Source organism: Neophocaena asiaeorientalis, unplaced genomic scaffold (assembly GCF_003031525.2).
Source record: "Neophocaena asiaeorientalis asiaeorientalis breed wild unplaced genomic scaffold, Neophocaena_asiaeorientalis_V1.1 scaffold136, whole genome shotgun sequence".
In the NCBI taxonomy this organism is placed as follows: domain Eukaryota; kingdom Metazoa; phylum Chordata; class Mammalia; order Artiodactyla; family Phocoenidae; genus Neophocaena; species Neophocaena asiaeorientalis.
In genome coordinates this window covers 2,897,071-2,917,697 of record NW_020185333.1, presented here as the reverse complement: position 1 = coordinate 2,917,697, position 20,627 = coordinate 2,897,071, and the positions used below count along the sequence as shown (strand labels likewise).

Genomic DNA, 20,627 nt, shown 5'->3' with positions numbered 1-20,627 from the left:
AGAGAGCCCAGAAGTAAACCCATGCGCTTATAGTCAATCAGTCTGTGGCAAAGGAGGCAAGAATATACAATGGCAAACCTGGCATTTCTTAGTGCCCTTGAGTTCAGCAGTTCTGTGACTCCTGTATCCATTCTCTGGCATCCTTATTCCTTTCTGAGGCAATGATATCTACTCTGGAAATGTATGTGGTGGGTGTAGAGCTCAAAGATACCCATTGCAGCCGCATTTATAAATTGGAAAGATAAAAACACTAAATGGTTTTAGAACATTAGTGCAGCCATTAAATAATCTTTGCAAGGAATTTTAAACACGTGGGGAATGGCTTTTGATATGTAAACAGCAACAAAAGAATCAAGACAGAAGAAATGATGACAACAAACAACAAAAAGCAGTATACAAATTACCTTCTCATTAAGACCTCAAATATATAATATAAAATATGGGGGGGACCTTTTGATTAAAGAATTATTAGTAATTTTTTTCTTGCTTTGCTACAATTTCCTATACTTTGCAAGTTTTCTGCTTTGAGGGCATAACTTTTATTCTCAGACAAAAATAACATGATGACTTACAACAAATAAGGATGCAGGGATAATTCCCTGTGTTGGGGTCCCCAAGATCACCCCCAGATTCAATGATTTGCTGGTAAGACTCATAGGACTCAGCATATAGTCATAAAGATGACTGATTTACTACAGCTAAAGGATATAAAGGAAAATATGGAGGCAACCAGGTGCAAGCTTCCAAGAGTCTTTGCCCAGTGCAGTCACACAGAGTGCACTTAATTCCTCCAGCAATGAGTTGTGACAACACATGTGAAATGTTGTCCACCAGGGAAGCTCATTAGAGATTCAGTTTTTATTGGAGTTGGTCTCATAGGCAGGCTCTGCCCGGTACCTACCAAAACTCCAGACTCCCAGAAGGAAAGGAGAGGCTCAGCCCAAGCCACACTGTTTCTGCAAACAGTTGAGGCACAGCCAGCCACTCTTTACCAGGAAACGTGGGAACACTCCAGAAATCTAAGCTCCAGATTCCAGCCAGGGGCCAACATTGCGCTGGACTTGCTAAGGCTGGCAGCCTCCGGCCCGCTCTGTTAATTCTCCTGCACATTCCCTTGTTTCTCCTGCCTCACACTTCAGACTTCCTCAGGGAATAAGTACCAGGACTCTTTCTTCCATCATAAACCCAGAATTGATGCCACTGTGGCCTTTTCAGAGTCCAGTAAAAGAGGCTGATAATGTTATGTTTGAGGTGTGGGATTACAGAAAAAAATTCACGACAAACACCTGGTTCCAGTCACCCACACCTTTCTCAGGGCCGGAGAGGTTGTCCCCGAGTGACCCCGGCAGGAAGCCAGGGGAGCATAATTAGTGCCAGCATGCCAGCTTTGAACTCCTGTCTCCGACTTTGTGTGTTTTTCCTTTGGCTCTAACTGCTTAAGAAATCAATTAGCTCGTAGTCCTTAGAACAAAGCAGCCAACTGTTGTCCCAGGAATGTAAGTCCTGTGAGCCCTGGGGCTCTGAGTGCAAACAGAGTGTGTCAACATCCCCGCCGTGGGACATCTTGGAGAGCGATGACGTCATGCTCACGCTCTCAGATTCTAATCCCCAAGCTGTTCTGCTGGAGGATGGTCACTTCCTCAGCATGTGTACAGAAACGAAGAGGATTCAGCAAAGTTCCTTGCTCTACTCCTTGTCCCCCGTCCCCCATGGTTTTTTGGCCCCTCCAGAACGTCTCCAGCGTCTGCCTTGACACCTGTGCATGTAGCTAAGCTACAGGGTCAGTTTAACAAAGGAGTTCACGTTCTTCCCGCTTCCTCCCACCGCCCTTCTCCCAGTCTGTGTTCAGTGGAATCTGAGCCCCCCGTGGCGTCAAATAAAACAACAAAATTTATATCATGATAGAGGTGAGCCCTTGTCTTTATTCAGCCTTACTGAGAAGAGAAAACATTTCTGTTTATTCTTGCTTACTGTGTCCAGGCTTTATCCCTGATGAATATTCGTTGTTTGTTTTTTAAGTATAGCAGCCAATGAAGTAAATAAGTTTATTATTTTATGCATGTGTTTACTTTTACTTTTTATACCCCCCTCCATTCTCTTTAGTAACCTATGTCGATGAGGATGAAAATGAAATACTTGAATTGTCGTCTAATAAAACATTCTTGGTCACGCTAAAGATTCCAGAGGAGTGTGTTACTGAAGAGAAATTGCCTGACCTGCTCACGAAAAGGGTAGGATACCTTATGCATTGTTACTGAGTTCTTAGCATTAGAGTATGAATTCTCCTGGAACAGTTGGCTTAGAGCTAGCCGGTAGCTTCAAGCTTGGATTCTTTGTCTGGGTAGTGGCAGAAACCGGTGCTTAGAAATAGATTTTCTGTAGTGCAAAGCCAGAGGGAGGAGCCCTGGCCTCCAGCTAAACGCATCCTGGAGGACAGTGTTCGGTTTCTCATTCTGGTCTTATACTTGATTCAACCTGAAGTTTCATTGAGGGTCTGCGATGTGCTCAACGACGTGCCCGGTGCTAGGGTCACAAAGTCTGAGCGCTCAATGGGAGCTCACGGTCCAAGTAGAGGAAGCAATTAAATAGTTATAAACAGTGTGATGTGTTCCATCACTGAGATACGTACAGTGTGTTTTATATAAACATGGAGGTGGGGATGGAGGCACGCAGGGCCTCCTGGAGGAGGTGACACTCAGGAAGAATCTTGAAATATGAAGTAGGGGTGTTCCAGATTAGAGAGCAGGGAATACTAGAGGATGTGCCCGGCAGTGTGCTATGGCCCCTGCATACTGTGTAGAGGACTTGCAGAGGTGAGGCTGAACAGGAGGGGACGGGTCAGCTCATGAAGGTTTCTGTGTTCTTTGACGAGGCCCTGAAAGATTTTAATCTGCAGGCTGACATGGTCACCTTCTGATTTCAGTTGTTCTGTGTGATGATGGAGAAACACTGGAAATAGAGCACTTAGTTAGAGGGTGTTGTAATAAGTTGGGTGACAAATGAGAGAGCCTTGAACTAGGGCAATGTCAGGGGGAGTAATTAAGGTTCAGGTGAGATTTCAGAGGTCTTCTCCCTCAGTAGGACTTCATGGCTGGTTGGATGTGGGTCTGAGGGAGAGCATGGCTCCAGGCTCTTGGTTGGGTGGCCACGTGGGTGGACGGTGACATCATTCACGGAGCAGGAAATGCAGGAGAATGAGCCTCTGTGCAATATGGGGGCTCTGCAGCCAGACCACGAGGGTTGGTGGGCAGCCCTGGTCACCTTGTCAAAGACAGGGTGGTTCACGGCCAGACCCAGAAAAGTTTTTGATAAGAAAACCTAAGCAAGACTTGCCTGCTGTCTGTTACCCTCTTCCCTGCAGTTGATAGTTTGAATGGAGTGAGCCCTCTTTATTTGGCTTCCATCTGATTCCATCTAGGTCACCCCAGAGTCAGTTTCTGGGCAGCCAGGTGCATACCGTTTGATTGCCCCTTTGATCACAGGAGTTTGTACCTTGCGAGGATTAGTCCAGGTTTCCCTTCCTCCTTCGTTTCCTTGTTTATATCTTATCTGCAGCTCCCTTTTTTCCTCCTTTCCTGCCACCTGCTTCCAGAGCAAGCTGCTGAGTGAATAGCCTATTGCTACTTTCCTCTTGGTTGCCTTTTTTTTTTTTTTTTTTTAATTGTTTGGCCACGTCGCGTGGCATGCAGGATCCCAGTTCCCCTACCGGGGATCAAACCCACACCCCCTGCAGTGGAAGCTCGGAGTCTTAACCACTGGACCACTAGGGAAGTCCCTTGGGTACTTTTTTGATTGAGGGGTTTTGCACTGGCCGAGCAGAAACCAAGTGAGTCAGCATCCACATGTGTCACCTGTTACAGACTGGACACTATGTCAAAGGGAACTGGATATTAATCACTCACTTTAAAGCCATAGCTCTTTTGCACAGAAGCAGGCATTAGCAGATTCTACAGGTGTTTTTAACTCATCACCGTGTAGTGGCTGAGGAACAGGGACTGGCAGATCTCTGGGGCAAGTTCACAGGCCTCTTTGAGCTTGTTCCTGCTCTGATAAATGGAAATCACTGCACTTTCCCTGTATACCCACAGGTGCATATGAGGTGCCTATACAGAACTTTGTAGAACATATTTTTTTCTTTTCTTTTTCTTTTCTTTTTTTTTGTGGTATGCGGGCCTCTCACTGTTGTGGCCTCTCCCGTTGTGGAGCACAGGCTCTGGACGCACAGGCTCAGCAGCCATGGCTCACGGGCCCAGCCGCTCCGAGGCATGTGGGATCTTCCCTGACCGGCGCACGAACCCGTGTCCCCTGCATCGGCAGGCAGACTCTCAACCACTGCGCCACCAGGGAAGCCCTGTAAAACATTTTTAAAAAGAATTATCTGACTTGCAGATGATAAAGGTAAGGTGCAGTGAGCTGAAATGACTCCTGCCCCTGGCTTCCCAATCAAATATGTTCAGGAACAAAAATGAGGAACTTAGAGATATTACTATCTAATTACTATCTAATTATCAGGTCAAGAACCCCTTTCTTCCACTTAGGCCAGTTTCCAGAAGCTTCTGGACGTGGAAGGTAAATGGGAGTCGATATTGAAACACTGTGCCCTCTCTTTTGCTTTACTGTCTTGCTTTTCTAAACACAGTTTTCCTGGCCCCTCTCATATCTCACTGCCAGTTTCCTTCTCTTAGGGTTGGGGCCGATACTCTGCTTAAGCCAGCCCGTTAGCTCTGTGGTGTCATAGCTCAGTCCACGTGCTTGTTGCCGAATTAGCGTTGACCCCTCTGAAGATGCAGGGAAGGCATTCCTCTTCCTCTGAAAGCTGTTTTCTTTTCTTTCTTTCTTTTTTTTTTTTTAACACTATCACTTTTTAAAAGGTTGAGGTATAGTTGATATACAGTATTATAAGTTTCAGGTGTCCAACATAGTGATTCACAGTTTTTAAGGTCACACTCCAATTATAGTTATTATAAACTATTGGCTATATTCCCTGTGCTGTACAATATATCCTTTTAAGCTTATTTATTTTATACATAGTAGTTTGTATGTCTTAATCCCCTACCCCCATCTTGCCTCTCCCCGCTTCCTTCTCCCCACTGGTAACCACTAGTTTGTTCTCTGTATCTGTGAGTCTGTTTCTGTTTTGTTATGTTCACCAGTTTGTTTTATTTTTTACATTCCACATATAATTGTTATCTTACAGCATTTGTCTTTCTCTGTCTGACTTATTTCACTTATTTCATAATACCCTCGAAGTCCATCCGTGTTGCTGCAAATGGCAATATCGTATTCTTTTTTAGGGCTGAGTAGTATTCCACTGTCTCTATACACCACATCTTCTTTATCCATTCATCTGTTGATGGACTCTTAGGTTGCTTCCATGTCTTGGCTATTGTAAATAATTGGAAGCTGGTTTTTGATGAGCCACTGTACCTGACTCTGGTGATCCGCTCACCGGGCTCTGAGCTCAGTTTGTACCCAGCCTCATAGGCGTAGTGTGAGAGACACCAGAGCAAGGGGTGAGGAGCCCCTCTTTTCACTTTTTTGGTCCCAAAGTGGGTAGTGTGGTTAACAGCTCCTAAATATGTAAATATGTCCTAATTATAGCCGGGGACCATGCCACCAAAAAGAACGTTAGAGTGGACACTGAAAGTGATCTAGTGTACCACTCCATCTCTTAACATAAAATTTTAACTTAACATTTTTTCTGAGTACCTACTATGTGCAAAACACAGTGATTAGGGCCCTAAGGGTTAATAAAGGAAGGATGAGAGGGAGGGAAAAAAGAAGGAAGGACAAACATACCTCCTGACATAAGAAGCTCAATCTTAAAGGAAGAGAGTGGCATTGTTGTTATTATTGCTATTATTTTCAGCTCTTGAAAAATAATCCCGTCTGTAGCATCCTCATCTTCTTCCCTCTCCTTCTGAGCAGCCCTGGGAGAGCCACTTTCCAACCTCCCGGGTTTTCTAAATGACTGTCGGCCTGTTGGCAATATTCTTTTCTCTGGGGCTCAAGAACTATAAGATGACCCAGTCGTTTTCCCCCAAAGTTCTTAACACTTAATGCTACTTTCCTCCTTGATATTCAGAAGGATCCACTTTCCTCCTTGCTTCATCGCCACTGCGTGGTTTGATAAAACATGAGGAAGCTGGCCTTAGTGTCTGTAACATCTAGGATTGAATCCCTTACTAGCAGAGTGGCCTGGGCCATGTTCTGTAACCTCCCTGAATGCCTGGAATTTTTTTTCATTTTTGATCTGTGAGAAAGGGCGAGATGGCAGAGATAGCAATGCCTCTTATGTCAAGATTCTTATGCAGATCATAGCAATAGTGACAGGATTAGAGGAGGTGCTCTAATCCCATCTGCTCTACCTGGGAGGGAATGAATTGTCACCAGTGAGTTAAGTGGGAGCGAAATATGGATGCAGCCTGCATGAGATTCCGCTTGGAATGGGTGAGAGACAGGTGGGCAAGTTTTCCTCGGGGGTAGTTCTGCTGCTTGCTGCCGGATAAAACAGTGAGGCACCGAGCTGTGATGGGTGCTGCAGGGCGTGCCAGGCTCAGCATGGGGGAAACCATAGGTGTGGAATTTCTAGAACAATGTCAGGGCTGAGGCTTTAGGCCGGCAGGAGTGTCTCTGGCCGGGCTCTCAGATGCCTGGCCGTGGGCTTGCTTCCAGCCTCAGAGCTGGGTCCATGCTGGGGGGTGTACCCAGATCCCAGCACTGTCCTCCTGCCTGCTAAGAACAAGGCAATTAACCGTCAAAGTAAATTTTAAAGAGATGCAACGTAAATACATTCAGCCACAAGTTCTCGGGTACTATAGGTGAGAATTCACATCTCTGAAACATGATGAAAAGACTAATCAAAGACTGGGAGAAGATATTTATGACACAAAACCAACAGCTAGTGTCCAGAATGTAACACCAATCAGTTTGGATAAGACAACCCAAGAGAAAGACAGGGCCCTAATAGGCAATTCAAAGGTGAGAAATCCCACAGAGTTAATAAACACACAAAAAGATACTCAACCTCACTAGAAAGCGAGACATTGCCAATGAAAATGATGTAAAACACGATGTTATACTCATCAGACTGGCAAAAATGGAAAAATCTGGTAACATTAAATGCTGGCAAGGCTGTGGGAAATAGAGCATTTATACATTGCTGGGAGGGGAGTGAAATGGAGAGCAATTCAGAAGGATTTAGTTAAGGTAGAGATGTGCTAACTCTTGGACCCAAGTCCATCTCTTGGTATATGGCCCAGGGAAACTCTTACCTGTATAAGAAGAGAGGCTCAGAGAGGTTCAGGCGGGATCACCTCGGCATAGTTTGTAGCAGGAGAAAATCGGAAACAAAGCCCATGGCCACCAGTAGGGGAAGGGATGAAGTGGAGCAATCATTTCATGGAATCTCTGCAGTTAAGAGTCACATTGAATGACCTCCATCTAGATGTACCGTTATGGGTAAACCTCAAATATGATTTTGAGTGAAAAAAAAAGCAAGTCAGAGAAGATTATGTAGAATATGGTATGTTTTATTTGAATAAAAATGTGCATTAAATTTATGTATGGTTATGATTACACAGGGGAGTGTTAGGCTTATAAAAACATGCATGGAAAGGATACATGCCAGCTTCAGGACAGTGGTTAGTAGTGGGGAGGCAGGGAGGAAAAACAGAAGAGTGTGTAGGAATAGCTTTAGCTGTGTTGGGTTTCTTCACGTAAAGGGCTCAACTAAATACGGTAAAATGTGAGGGCATGAAACCTGGGTAGTTGGGAACACAGATGTCATTATTTTTTATGGTTGCAACACTTCATGGATAAAATAAGAACTCTGACTCTTTGCCATTGTTCCCCCACTTAATCCCATTATCCAGAAGCCGCGTGGCTGTTTCTCCTTGGAGTGAAGCTCTGGAGAAAAGAGAGAAGAGGCCCTTGTTTGGTTATAAACGGGGCCCTGAGCGGCCTGTTTTGCAGTCTTCCTAGCCCCGCGGGGGTTCCCTCCTTCCCATGGTGCTTCGGGTCTGTGTGGGCTCAGGCTGCCGACCAGTAAGGCCACAGGTCTCAGCGCAACATACGAGATGTTGAAAATCCCAGCCTGGTCACTTGATCCTTACAAATGAGATCCCTTGAAATGAATGCTAACTTGAATTTTGGTTGGTGAGGGGCCCACCCCTTTCTGTTTATTCATCCAGAGCCTCTAAGTAAGTTGATTCCTCCCTAGAGTTGGGTCTCCTTTGCTTAGGAGTAGTTTTGCTTTGTCAGGTGATATGCAGTATGACCTGGCAGTGATGTGTGTGGTTGTTAATTTGGCCCTGTTTGTTTTAGCTCACAGATGTGTACAATTCATCACCAGCTCTGAGCCGTTACTTTACTTCAGTTGAAATCATAGACTTCAGGTAAGAATGTGGAGCATTATGTGTCTCTCGACACTCATCGCTAGTTACCAAAAAGGACTTCCCTAATCCGAAAGCACGGAGGGGACCAACGGAAGATAGAACCATAGTGTCAGTGCCGGGAGGGTCTTTGGAGGCCAACTAGCTCAATGCCCTTATTTTACGAAGGAAATAAATGAAATCCAGATAAATTATATGACTCAACACAGTAACAGGGAATAGAGCAAAAGCCCAGACAAACCATTTCTGTTTCCCAGCAGATGCTCGAATAAGCTAAGAGTAGAAATAGAAATAGATCTCAGATAGTGCTGGATTATGTACTGGCTTTTGCTTTTGAGGAACACAAGTCATATACAAGTTCATTCTCCTTGTATAATATTAAAAAATAAAGATACATGCTACCAGCAAAGTACACATCCTGCCTTCCCCTGCCCCACTACCCCTGGACACTTCCTGTGCCAATCAATTCCGCAGTGAATTCCAGTCCCTTCTACAAAATGAACAACAATCACTGGTCTGTGTGATTTCTTCTGTGCATGTATTTACCATATATACTTTGTGTATTATATATGTGTAACATATACACACGCATATGTATTGTTTCCTTTCCTCCTAATCTCTTATGTTTTTGTATATGTCTGTAGACACTTAGGTAAAAGTGTGTATGTATGTAGAAGAGTCATTTGATTATCCTTTTATATTGTTAGGACAAGATTTACAAGGCAAAGCTTTATTACCTGCTGTGCCTAAGATAGCCCTGGAATGTGACCATCAAAGGCAATTTTACATTGAGGTTCCTCCACTCAAACCATAAATTTCCCAAACCTGGGAGGTGAAGCACCAGTGCACAGTGGGGTAAAACCAAAGGGATTTGGAGTCTGAAAACACAGTGGCAGGTTGCCTTGTCAACAGCACTATTCCTCCTTCTTTATGGACCGCCAGTGTGCATGCTACCTTATGGTGACACTTTTGACCTAGCCTATTTTATTCATAAATTACTGGTATTAAAACGCCAATAGAAAAGGGAGAAATGCATAATCAGACCCAACTTTCCTCTTAGTGCGCTTGCCCTAACTTACAATTCAAAGACAGGTGAGAGAGGAAGGATATTCAGAGCGTAAAGGGTCTTACCAAGAATCCAGCCCCTATTACGGGTCTAGAGGAGGTGGGATTGCATAATGGGTTGGGGTAAACACTGAGAAAACCCATCAGAAAATTGAGTAAAACAAAATCTGAAGAGTAATGTGAGAGAATCTATTTTTAAAAGTTATTTGAAAGAAAAACCTAGGGGTTTTAGGATTTTCGGATAAAGAAATTCTGCTGGGAAACATTTCTGTTTCATTTTTTAAAGTCCAGACAGAGTTTCAACAGTGTCGAACTGAGAAACAAACGCATTGCCTCCAAAGCCTGCGCATCAGTCCGAGTATTGGTGTATGTGACCTCTGGCCACAAGAGGGAGCTCTTTGCCAGTCGTTGGCAGGGACAGTGTTCCGATTCACTCCTGGGACTGGCTTGTCTGCAAAACTTGCCCTTATGTAAAATAGATAGCTAGTAGGAAGCAGCCTCATAGCACAAGGAGATAAGCTCTGTGCTTTATGATCACCTAGAGGGGTGGGATAGGGAGGGTGGGAGGGAGGGAGATGCAAGAGGGAAGAGATATGGGAATATATGTATATGTATAACTGTTTCGCTTTGTTATAAAGCAGAAACTAACACACCATTGTAAAGCAATTATACTCCAATAAAGATGTTAAAAAAAAAAAAAGAAGAAGAAAAAAACCCCAAACTTGCCCTTGGGTGAGGGTCTCAGATGTGGCCACTCTTAAATATTTTATTGCTGGCTCTTAATCTGGACCTTTTTAAAAAATCTAGGCCTTCTTGAACCAAAGGATATCTGTTGAGAAATCTAAATGTTCAGGTAGCATTTAACAAGCTGTATAGACTGTTGATTAGCTGAGGATAGCCTCATGTTTATTTTTATTTTAGAAATGGGAAAGTATGTTCTAAGAAGATGAAAACTCCCTTTCCTTAGGTCTCCTTACTGAGAGTTGTAAAACCTTAGGAAGTGGAAATGGGACAGAAAAAGTTTCTCACTTTGGGGACAAACCAGGGAGGTATGATTTGCTGCTGGTACCCAGGGTCATCTGTGAGAGTTTAGGAGTCTGCATCCAGCCGATGGCAGGGAGCTTTGGGCCCTACCTTGAACATTTTATAGGTTAAGTAATGAACTAGTTAAACTGAGTAGCTCTGACACACGCTTGTTGGGGCAGGGAGAGGCTGTGGTGTGAGAACAGGGAAAAAAAGGGGTTCCCTGGCCTGCCTCAGGGGTAAAGCCTGGTGTTGGGCAGCTCTTGGAGCCTCGTTGACAATAGCCGAGTCAGTATCTCCCCTGCATGGCCTCTCCTGGCGGACTCCAAGGGGATGGGTTCTAGGTGGAAGGAGGAGGTTAGGACCACCTCAACTTTGTGTGATGGATGCATTGATGAGGGGGCTTCTAGGGCAGTACACTCTTTGCCCTTTTGTCCTGGGAGGGAATGCAGAACTAAAAAGATGTTTTTCCTAAAATCAGTTTCATGAGTTGCAGTGTGATTCCGTTGATTTTTTTTTTTTTTTTTTTTTTTGGGGTATGCGGGCCTCTCACTGTTGTGGCCTCTCCCGTTGCGGAGCACAGGCTCCAGACGCGCAGGCTCAGTGACCATGGCTCACGGGCCCGGCCGCTCCGCGGCATGTGGGATCTTCCCGGACCGGGGCACGAACCCGTGTCCCCTGCATCGGCAGGCGGACTCTCAACCACTGCGCCACCAGGGAAGCCCTCTGTTGATATTTTTAACTGTCTCTGGTTTGCCTTTCAGTGGTGAAAATGCCACAATAACCTACCACCTGCACTTTGGGTTTCCGTCAGAAGACCACAACTTTATGAAGTATGTGATGAGTGAAGAGTTGGTGCTGGGCGTTTTGCAACAGGATTTCCATGATCAGAACGTGTCCGGTTGTGAGACTCTGGGGCTTGACCCAGCGTCCCTCTGGTTCTCTGGTAAGTGGAGCACATCAGAAGGCAAAGCTGTGATGATAAACAAGTGAACCAGACAGGGCAGATGGCTCGATTTGCTTTCTGAGCAGGTGATGTTCCACGCTCCGCGGAGGTCACCCAGTCCCTGCCCTCCGTGAGCAGACAGAGCGACTGGAAAAAATGTTACGGAAACAACTAAACTATAAACAGGAGGGTTGCTATGTGTTTCCTTGCTGTGGTTCACCCACCTTCTAAGCCCCATATCCCACATCAGAATATCGTTAGAAACTTTCATGGAAACACTGTGATCTCACAAGAGAAGCAAGTGCTGAAGAGTTTGAAGTAAACAATATAGTTAAATTGTTGAAAGATGACCTCGGTATGGGGAATCTATCTCTTTTTCTATTGAAGGCCACTGAGTCCATTAAGACAGGGGTCCCCAACCCCCCAGGCTGTGGACCGGTACCGGTCCGTGGCCTGTTAGGAGGCGGGCCGCATAGTAGGAGGTGAGCGACGGGCGAGCAAGTGAAGCTTCATCTGCCACCCCCCAGCGCTCCCCCTCGCTCCCCATCGCTCGTATTACTGCCTGAAACACCCGCCGACTCCCACCTCCACCCCCAGTCTGTGGAAAAGTCATCTTCCGTGAAACCGGTCCCTGGTGCCAAAAAGTTGGGGACTGCTGCATTAAGATATTAATCGAGGGAAATAAAAAGACAAGTTCGTCTCTTTCCATAGAAGATTGTAATACATTTACTCGTCTACTTTTAAAACTAAGAAAAGGATGGGGAAATGGATATGTTTTTTAACAAGCATAGAAGATACCCGACTTGTCAGAATCTGAGAACGTTGTACAAAACCTGCCAGAAAGGAAGGTGGAAAGGTGAGATGACCACCAGCCTTCGAGACCTCCTTCCCTCACGTGTGTCTGCACTGAGCTTTGGCCTTACTTCCCATTTTTCTTCTGATTCCTCACTTGGAGAGGTTTTAGCTCTTGTTTAATGCCAACAGTCTTGGATGGTTTTTCAGCCACAACCCATGAGAAACACTGCACATCAGCAGTGGTAAATGCTAGTTGAAAGAATGAAAAAGGTGAACGAGAAGGATGTGTGGTGAGTGGCAGGCACGGGGCCAGCAGCCAAGGGTCAGGAGAGTGCAACAGATTATAAAGAGCACACGTTACCACAGGCTGTGAGAAGAGGCGTTTATTGTGATGACGCTTGATTCTTGGGAACGGAAAGTGGAAGTGGACTGATCTCGGCCTGGGAAGGCAGAGAGTTTTATAAAGCAGTTCTTAAAGCTCTCTTTCTCCCAAATGAATAAAAGGAATGACTTTCAGAGGGCCAACTTTTAGCTCACTGGGAAAGTCACATAAATGAATAGTTTCTTCACTGAGCATCTAAATAAATGAAGTGTGTGTCTGGGCCAGGCAGATAACATACTGTGTGGAGCGAAGAGGTTCTGCCCCCTGTACAGGAATTTTAGAGAATGAAGGGGGTGAAGGAGAGGGAGAGAAGGAAGGAAGGAAGGAAGGACCTTTCAGCCCACTCCTGTGCACGGCAGAGAGAGGGGAGGCCCACCCTGCCTGCTGTGTGGTGACTGACCTTGACTTTCTGAGCCTCCTCTTTGAAGCTGTGGTCCCCAGCACTTTCTAAATGAAGACCATGGGGTGGGAGGAGGGTGAGACAAGGTTGAGGAGGATTATGAGGCCGGCAGGTCCGCGTTATGAGGGCAGGTGGCTTATGAGGTCTGACAGAAGACCTGGAACTGAACCTCAGACTCTGCATCGGGGATGCAGCCTGAGCAACACTGTTTCTGCTCCTCAGGAGATGGTACTCTTTCTCTCAGGCATTTTTCCTGGGGACGGGGATTTCTGTGACCCCCGCACCAACCCACCTTGCAGAGCGTGAGCAGTGTTTGATATTTTCAGGAGTATGAGTATCGGTCCCTTCTCAAATAGAGGGGTAGACAGTGACCACTTGGGAAGCGAGGAAGGAAGAAGAGAGATGCAGAGAAGGCAGGGAGGCAGAGGGAGGGGCAGCTCAGAACCAAGCCCAGAGGGAGGGAAGAGAGGGGTGTGAGGCCTCTGGGAGGGACCAGTGAGACTCGGGGGTACCGACGCCAGCTCCCTGTGTTCGTAGGCACGGTGGGTTCCTCCCAGACCAGGGCTCGAACCCGTGTCCCCTGCATTAGCAGGCAGATTCTCAACCACTGCGCCACCAGGGAAGCCCTGTTTTTTGTTTTTTTTTTTAACGTTTTCCTCCTTTTTAAAAAAATTTATTTTATTTAAGTATAGTCGATTTACAATGTTGTGTTAATTTCTGCTGTACAGCAAAGTGATTCAGTTATACATATATGTACCTTCTTTTTCATATTCTTTTCCGTTATGGTTTATCGCAAGATATTGAAGACAGTTCCCTGTGTTATACAGTAGGACTTTGTTTATCCATCTTATATGTAATAGTTTGCATCTGCTAATCCCGTACTTCCTGTCTATGCCTCCACCACCCCCATCCCCCTTGGCAACCACAATTCCATTCTACAAAGAGCAAAGATTCTTAAAATTCTTTGGCTCATATGCCCCTTAGAGAATTTGGAGACAGCCATGTACCTTCTCCCAGGAAAAAATGCACACACTCTTCCCCCTAGACAGAATTTTACAATTTCAGGAATTCCAAGGATTCCCTGGAGCCGGGCTGTAGTTCCTCTGGGGTTCCTATGTGTGTGCTAAAGAGTCAGAACCTTAAATTAGCTTGTAATTTGGACTCCTAAGGGATTTTGTGTGTATTTCTTATTCTCTAATTTGGACATAGGACAACTCTTTGGCCTAACTGCAGGCATATTGATGCCTTCTACAAATAAAAACTTCCCTTAATATTATAGTCATACGTGAATTTTTTTTTTTTTGGCGGTACGTGGGCCTCTCACTGTTGTGACCTCTCCCGTTGTGGAGCACAGGCTCCGGACGTGCAGGCCCAGCAGCCATGGCTCACGGGCCTAGCCGCTCCGCGGCATGTGGGATCTTCCTGGACCGGGGCACGAACCCGTGTCCCCTGCATCGGCAGGCGGACTCTCAGCCACTGCACCACCAGGGAAGCCCATAAGTGAATTTTTAAATTTATATTTTCTTGCAACTTTATTGAGAGATAATTAACCAATAGCACTGTGTTAGTTTAAGGGGTACAGCATAATGACTTGACACTCGTATTAGGAAATGACTGCTGTGATAAGTGTAGTTAACAGCCATCATCATCACCTCGTATAGTTACAAAAGTTTCTTTTCCCTCATTACGAGAACTTTGGGGATCTGCTCTCTTAGCAGCTTTCAAAGGTACTGTGCAGCAGTGTTAGTGATGGTCACCATGCTGTACACTGCATCCCCAGGACTGATTTATGTTGTAATAATAGGAAGTTTGTGCCTTTTGACCACCTTCGTCCAATTCCCCCTCCTCCACACCCCACCCCTGGCAACCACCAATCTGATCTCTTTTTCTGTGAATTTGTTTTTTTAAGATTCCACATATAAGTGAGATCCTGCAGTATCTGTCTTTCTCTGTCTGACTTATTCCACTTGGCACAATGTCCTCAAGGTTAAGGGAATTTTTTTATTGGATCACTGCCCCCACCTCCCTTCCACCTTTGAGCTTCTTCACCGAGTGGAGGGAGGGGTCCAGAGACAAGGAGGGGAAATCTGTTTTACAATGTAAAACAGCTGCATGAGTTATTTTGGACGTGGGGTAAGTTATTTTGTCGTGTTTTCTGACATGTGAAGGAGTTAACCGGTAGACTGAGTAAAGAACAAAAGCAAAAACTGATTAATGTGAGAGAGAAGAGGAAAAAGCTCTAGGCATTGAGAATAGTGAATCTCATTTGCACAGATTTGGGGTAAATGGATGGGCTGGCTGCTGGCAGAGAGGCCAGTGTATGCATTCTGCCCTTGAAAGGACTGCCTGGGTGTCAAGGGAAAACATTTAGGTTGTTGGTAGATTCCCCGGGAAACACAGAGTTTGGCCAAAGAGCGCTGCTTCTCAGCCAGGACAGTTTTGCCCGCTCCGAGGTATTTGGCAAAGTCCAGAGACATTTTAGTTGTCACAATTGGGGGTGTTGGTGGGAAACTAGCATCTAGTGGGAAGAGGCCAGAAGGATTTTTCTAAACCACTTACAATGCACAGGACAGTTCCCGATGGCAAAGAATGATCCAGGCCCAACATCAACGGCCAGAACCGTGCTGTGGCGCACGTGGGTCCCCTGTGCCCTGTCCCGAGTCGTTGCCTGGGTACCTAGGCTTTAGTCAGGCCAGCTGTGCGCCATTTCCCTCATCAGAATGTCTCACTGAATATTGCGCTGTATTAAAAATGAAAATTTAGAGGTATTTTTATGGTTAGATTATGCAAAAAGACTGTTAACATGTCCTCTGCATTCAAAGGGCCTCGTCAAAATGTTATTTATCATGAATTATACCGAAGCAAATAAGCAAACAATGTCATTTGCCTTTTGAAAGGAATTCAGAGTTGTGTGCCTCTGCGTGCATGCGTGTGTGTGTTTGCCCACGCGTGCCACTGTGTGTATGCACGTGTACGCACGTGTGCGCCTGTATGCTTGTGTGTGTGTGTTGCCTGAAGAGTAAACCTCCTCTGTTAGGAATTTACAGATATTCCACTTTTACATTAGAGTTTATAATCAAACCCAATGAAATAAAATAAAAACATAAATGTTTAGAATAACCATGCTTTTTAAAAAATGGTGACTTTGCATTTTCTTTTCAGAATGAAGCGGTCGAGGTCGCTCTGTGTCTGAAAGCAGCACTCCAGTGAACTCTGGGATGAGGAGAATTCATTCCGTTTTACAGAAGGGATCCTGTGAATTAACGTAGAAGGACGCACAGTGACTACAGGGCTGGAGACGGCCCTTTTTCTCCTGATTCTGCACAGAGTCTGGCACTACGTCCAGCAAAACAGCACCCAGGGCTGCCCCGGCTGGGTCCAGATGGGGCGGGGTGACCAGGTGGCGGGTGGACCTGCAGGGTCAGGTCGCTGCTGTTCTTGAAGCACTCTCTGCCCCCACCCACACGTGGACACGCTCTCTTCAGGGTAAGGGTGGCCTTTGAGGCAGGATCCTGCCAGTCTGAGCCCCTGGCGAGAGAACGGGGAGAGGCGAGGTGAGGGAGAGCTGAGCCAATCGCTCCCTGAAATCCTCCGTCCCACCCAATGTCTGATCTACCTCCAAGCAAGGCTGTGAGGAAAAGGCAGGCGTCTCACCAGATGTAAGCAGCATTGTCTGTGTCTCCTTCCATAGCCGCATATCTCAGCAAACTAGCCTTGGCACTCCATGCAATGTTATGTAGAGCTACAGAAATGAGGTGTGTGTTTCTTATTTCCCTTCTGTGTATAGTTCCTGCGACGGCTGAACACCTCTTATGGAAACACGGGTCCATGTTAGTTTTGAACACACGACTCTCATTTTGGATAGTTTCTCCATTTATATTTTCATCAACTTTCATCAGAGAATCATTAAGACTGCTTACCGTCTGCTCTAGGTAGTACATGTTGGTTTTTGTTGTCCAGAGTCACTAGCCTTCCTGTAGGATTCAGTGTCTTCAGGCACTGATTGTGTATCTTATTGAAGATGGTTGTGAAACAGGAAGAACCACGCTCGGAAATAAACTGCTGGAAGTTCAACGTCAGATCCTTTTGGAGGCGTGAGGGTGGAGTGAACAAGAGGGACTCTACTGGTCGTCTACGGATATAGAATTACCTGTCATGAGGGAACAAAGTGTCTTGTTAGGAAAATGGCTTTGCTGGAAATTTCCAGGAGAGTTTTGTGGTCATGTAATGAGAGTTTCTCAGCCTCAATATCTCAGTTAAATTGGCCCTGAGTGGACAGTCAGGCTGGGGGCAGCTGCGTTCTGGGATGTGTTGGAGTACGAGTCTCAGGTCGTAAGTTGGTGTTTCATTTTGAGGATAGTTCCTCCAGCTAGTGAAACAGGTGCATTTCCCTTCTTCCTTTTATTTTATATGTCAAACCTAAACCTTCACGTTCGTACTTTTAAGAAAATAATGAAGAACTTTATTTTTGCCTCCGCATTGCCACGTTGACCTTTGCTGCATAGGGGTTGACTCTCCAGGGCCAGGATTTGGGTTGGCATGTTCTCACAGTAAATGGTATTGGAAGTGACCTTTTCATTTCCCCAAGGGCAGCTTCCACTTCTGAGTGAATAAGATTGAACTGGGCTGGCCTGTGTCTTCCTCTCCCTGTTCCTGTTGCCTGGGGAGCAGGGGAGCCGTCTGCCCTCTCCACTCCCCCCCCACCCCCGCCCCGGGGCCCCTCAGGCAGGACCAGGTGTCTGAAGAGCCTGGGGCTGGAAGGAAGGGCTGTTTCCTGTCTGGAGGCAGGACCGGGTTTGGTTCTGATCTTCCCTTCTCTTTTGGAAACCACCAAGATGCAGGCACCTTGTCTTGGGTTCTGACCACTTGAAAGTCATAGAGAGGATTTTCCGTTAGTTTTGACTCTTCTGCCCAAATGGTGTGGAAAGAACTGAACTTTGTGACTAAAGCATTTTGAGGTGTTTGGGGGGAAAATGGCACTTATATACTGTCGTGCTATAGGGGATGAATTGATTGGCCATCACACATCTTCATGACGAGCATAATGAAGGTACATAAGAAGGTTTCAGCAAATATCTGTGGTATCACTGAAAGGCTTTTTTTGTTTGTTTTGTTCTGTTTTGTTTTGTTTTTTTGGCCACGCGGCCTGTGGGATCCTAGTTCCCCGACCAGGGATCTAACCCAGGCCCTCGGCAGTGGAAGAACCACTGGACCATCAGGGAAGTCCCTCACTGAAGGATTTGAGGAGAAAAAACTGGTCTTTTCTGGGAGTCACTGAGGTACAGGCAGAAAGGACACAGCCAGATCAGTGGAACCTGCCCCTCCTCCCATTACTGACAAAAATTCTAGCCACGTGTCCTATTCTTTTCTCCCTTTCAATTTAACTTAGTTCTGCAGATTTTTAATGATCTGTGTTGCAAAAGGCTATAGAATATTCCAATGAAGAAGAGGATGATAAGGAAAAAAGCCACTGGTTTTATTAGGGAGTCAGGCTCTGCACAGATGAAACAGGAAACAGCAGGAAAAAATAGGTGTTAAAAATAAGTAAAGACAAACTGCAGGGCTGCGTGATGGTCAGAGAAAAGGGTGAAAAGTATAGTTTAATTGGAGAAGGCTTTGCCTAGGAAGTAGGACTGGCGCTGAACCTTGAAGCAATGGTGGGATTTGAATAAACAGATTTGCTTTCCTTTACACGTGTTTGTGTCTTAGGATGAGCTGCATGTTTTCTCCTTTCCCCTTTAGATGTGGACTCTAGACATGGATTCTGCCCTATTCAGAGTCTGATTAGTGGTGAGAAAAATGGGAGAAATCTCTATGTCTTCCCTTCTCTGCTCCCATTACTGTTTCATTGTTTTAAAGTAAGCTAATTCACACTATTACTGCATTGCTAGCAGCAATCTTTCCTTTATGATTAAAGTTCATTATCCTCTTAGTAACAGAAGGCAGCCCTCTCATCTTATAGTTAGGAAACCAGAGTCTGGAGAGGTGGAAGGACCAGCCCAGAATTCCACAGTGTTGGGGAGCAAAGTCCAGTCTAGTGGGCAACCACACATGATCAATGGCCTCCAACTGGTGGGCACCCCAGGGTCATGCTCAGTTCAGGCTGGGCTACCATCTGGGAATCCATGAGGAGCACAGGTGGTGAGGGGGAAGGGATGGGTGGAGAGCTGTGATTATCAGACTGTACAAGACTCTCTGGAGTGATAATGACCACTCAACGCTTCACCCAGTGCCTCGCAAAGGAACCCTCTGTTAGGAAAGGGGGAGAGACTTACGCAGATCCATTTAACTGTTGACAGAACCGAGGCACACTCAGATCAAGTGGCTTTCTGAACTCAGTAGGTTGGCTTGGAAAAGAACAGAGTCAGATAAATGTAAACAGAATCTCCTTTTTCTCTGAAGGCTCCTGTGGAATCTTGGGGACTCAACTTTCCTGTTCTACCTATGCCTTTCCATTCCTGAGCATATTTGAAGCATCTGTCACCCAAGGTTGTCTTAAAAACGCGAGGATTTGAATTTATTTGTTGTCAACGGTAGGTTTTCCTGACCTGTCTTTGTCTTTTTCTTGTACCTCTCTTCTGTTCTATGTAAGAATTTATTCACAGACTAAGACTATTTATAGCTACTAGTATGAACTTAAAGCGGAAACCACAAAGCCTGCGGGTACTGCATAAAATATGCCTCTGTGAACTTAGGCTATGTATAGTTTTAAGATCAACATCAGGGAGGGGAATTTTCTGATTATATATGTGACTTAAGGGACCAATTTAAATCCTCAGTCTCAGTTTCTTATCAAGAACAAGAATTCTTTAACTTAGGGGTTGCATCCCCAACCCCTTGAAATTGTATACAGATATTTGTGTGTGTGTGTGAATGTACATTTTCTGTAAAGAGGGTACCCTGCTTTCATCAGAAATCCTGAAATCTATGGAAAATAGATCAGCATTATATACAGCCCTAGTAGGTATTTCAAAGCACTCCCAAAGGGTTCTCCCGCTCAAAAATAATTCCCTTTCAGAACCCCTCTAAATTTCATTATAAGAACAATTTTCTTTGTTTAAGCATTTATACTTAACATGTTCCCTATAAAACATATTTGGGACAAGTAATTCTTTCATGGGGTAAGACTCAAACAACTACAACTTATCATGTTGTACCAAGAATATTTAAACCAATCAACTGCCACAGTGGTCCAACGTCCAAGTGAAAAATCCCAGTGTAAACCCCAGCAATTTTGTGTTTCTGCCTCTCTGGAAGACTGCCAGGTGGCCCTGCATCACCAGGCCCATCAGCACATGTTCTTCTATAGACATCATGAAGAGTTTTGTATCTCTTTACTCTTTGATATCATTTGTTCAGAATCTGTGACAGATGATGTACATACATTGAATATACTCCTCCTGCTTATGGGTGATGGAACTGAGCCTCCAATCTACATGTTCAAGTTCTCAGAGGGAGGAAGAATGGGAATCAGGATTCGAATCATTGATTATCTGACTCCAGTATCCACATTCTTTGCCCTAAGCCATGTTACGTCTTGTACTGTATTCCCTGCTATCATGCATGTCTCCTTTTGAACTTGAGTGAATCCTGGCCAAAGGTCAAAGTTAGGATTCCATGTTG

At 45.3% G+C, this 20,627-nt stretch overlaps 1 protein-coding gene across 1 annotated transcript in view; it reads left to right on the top strand.

The window, feature by feature from the left end:
• Positions 1-17,078, top strand: part of CUNH3orf52 (chromosome unknown C3orf52 homolog) — a 30,138-nt gene extending 13,060 nt beyond the window's left edge. The window contains exons 3-6 of the mRNA XM_024735361.1: positions 2,104-2,231; positions 8,326-8,396; positions 11,246-11,427; positions 16,167-17,078. Coding sequence (XP_024591129.1) covers positions 2,104-2,231; positions 8,326-8,396; positions 11,246-11,427; positions 16,167-16,171 — 386 coding nt within the window. The 3' untranslated portion in view covers positions 16,172-17,078. The remainder of the gene's footprint in view (positions 1-2,103; positions 2,232-8,325; positions 8,397-11,245; positions 11,428-16,166) is intronic.
• The last annotated feature ends 3,549 nt before the right edge of the window (positions 17,079-20,627 follow it).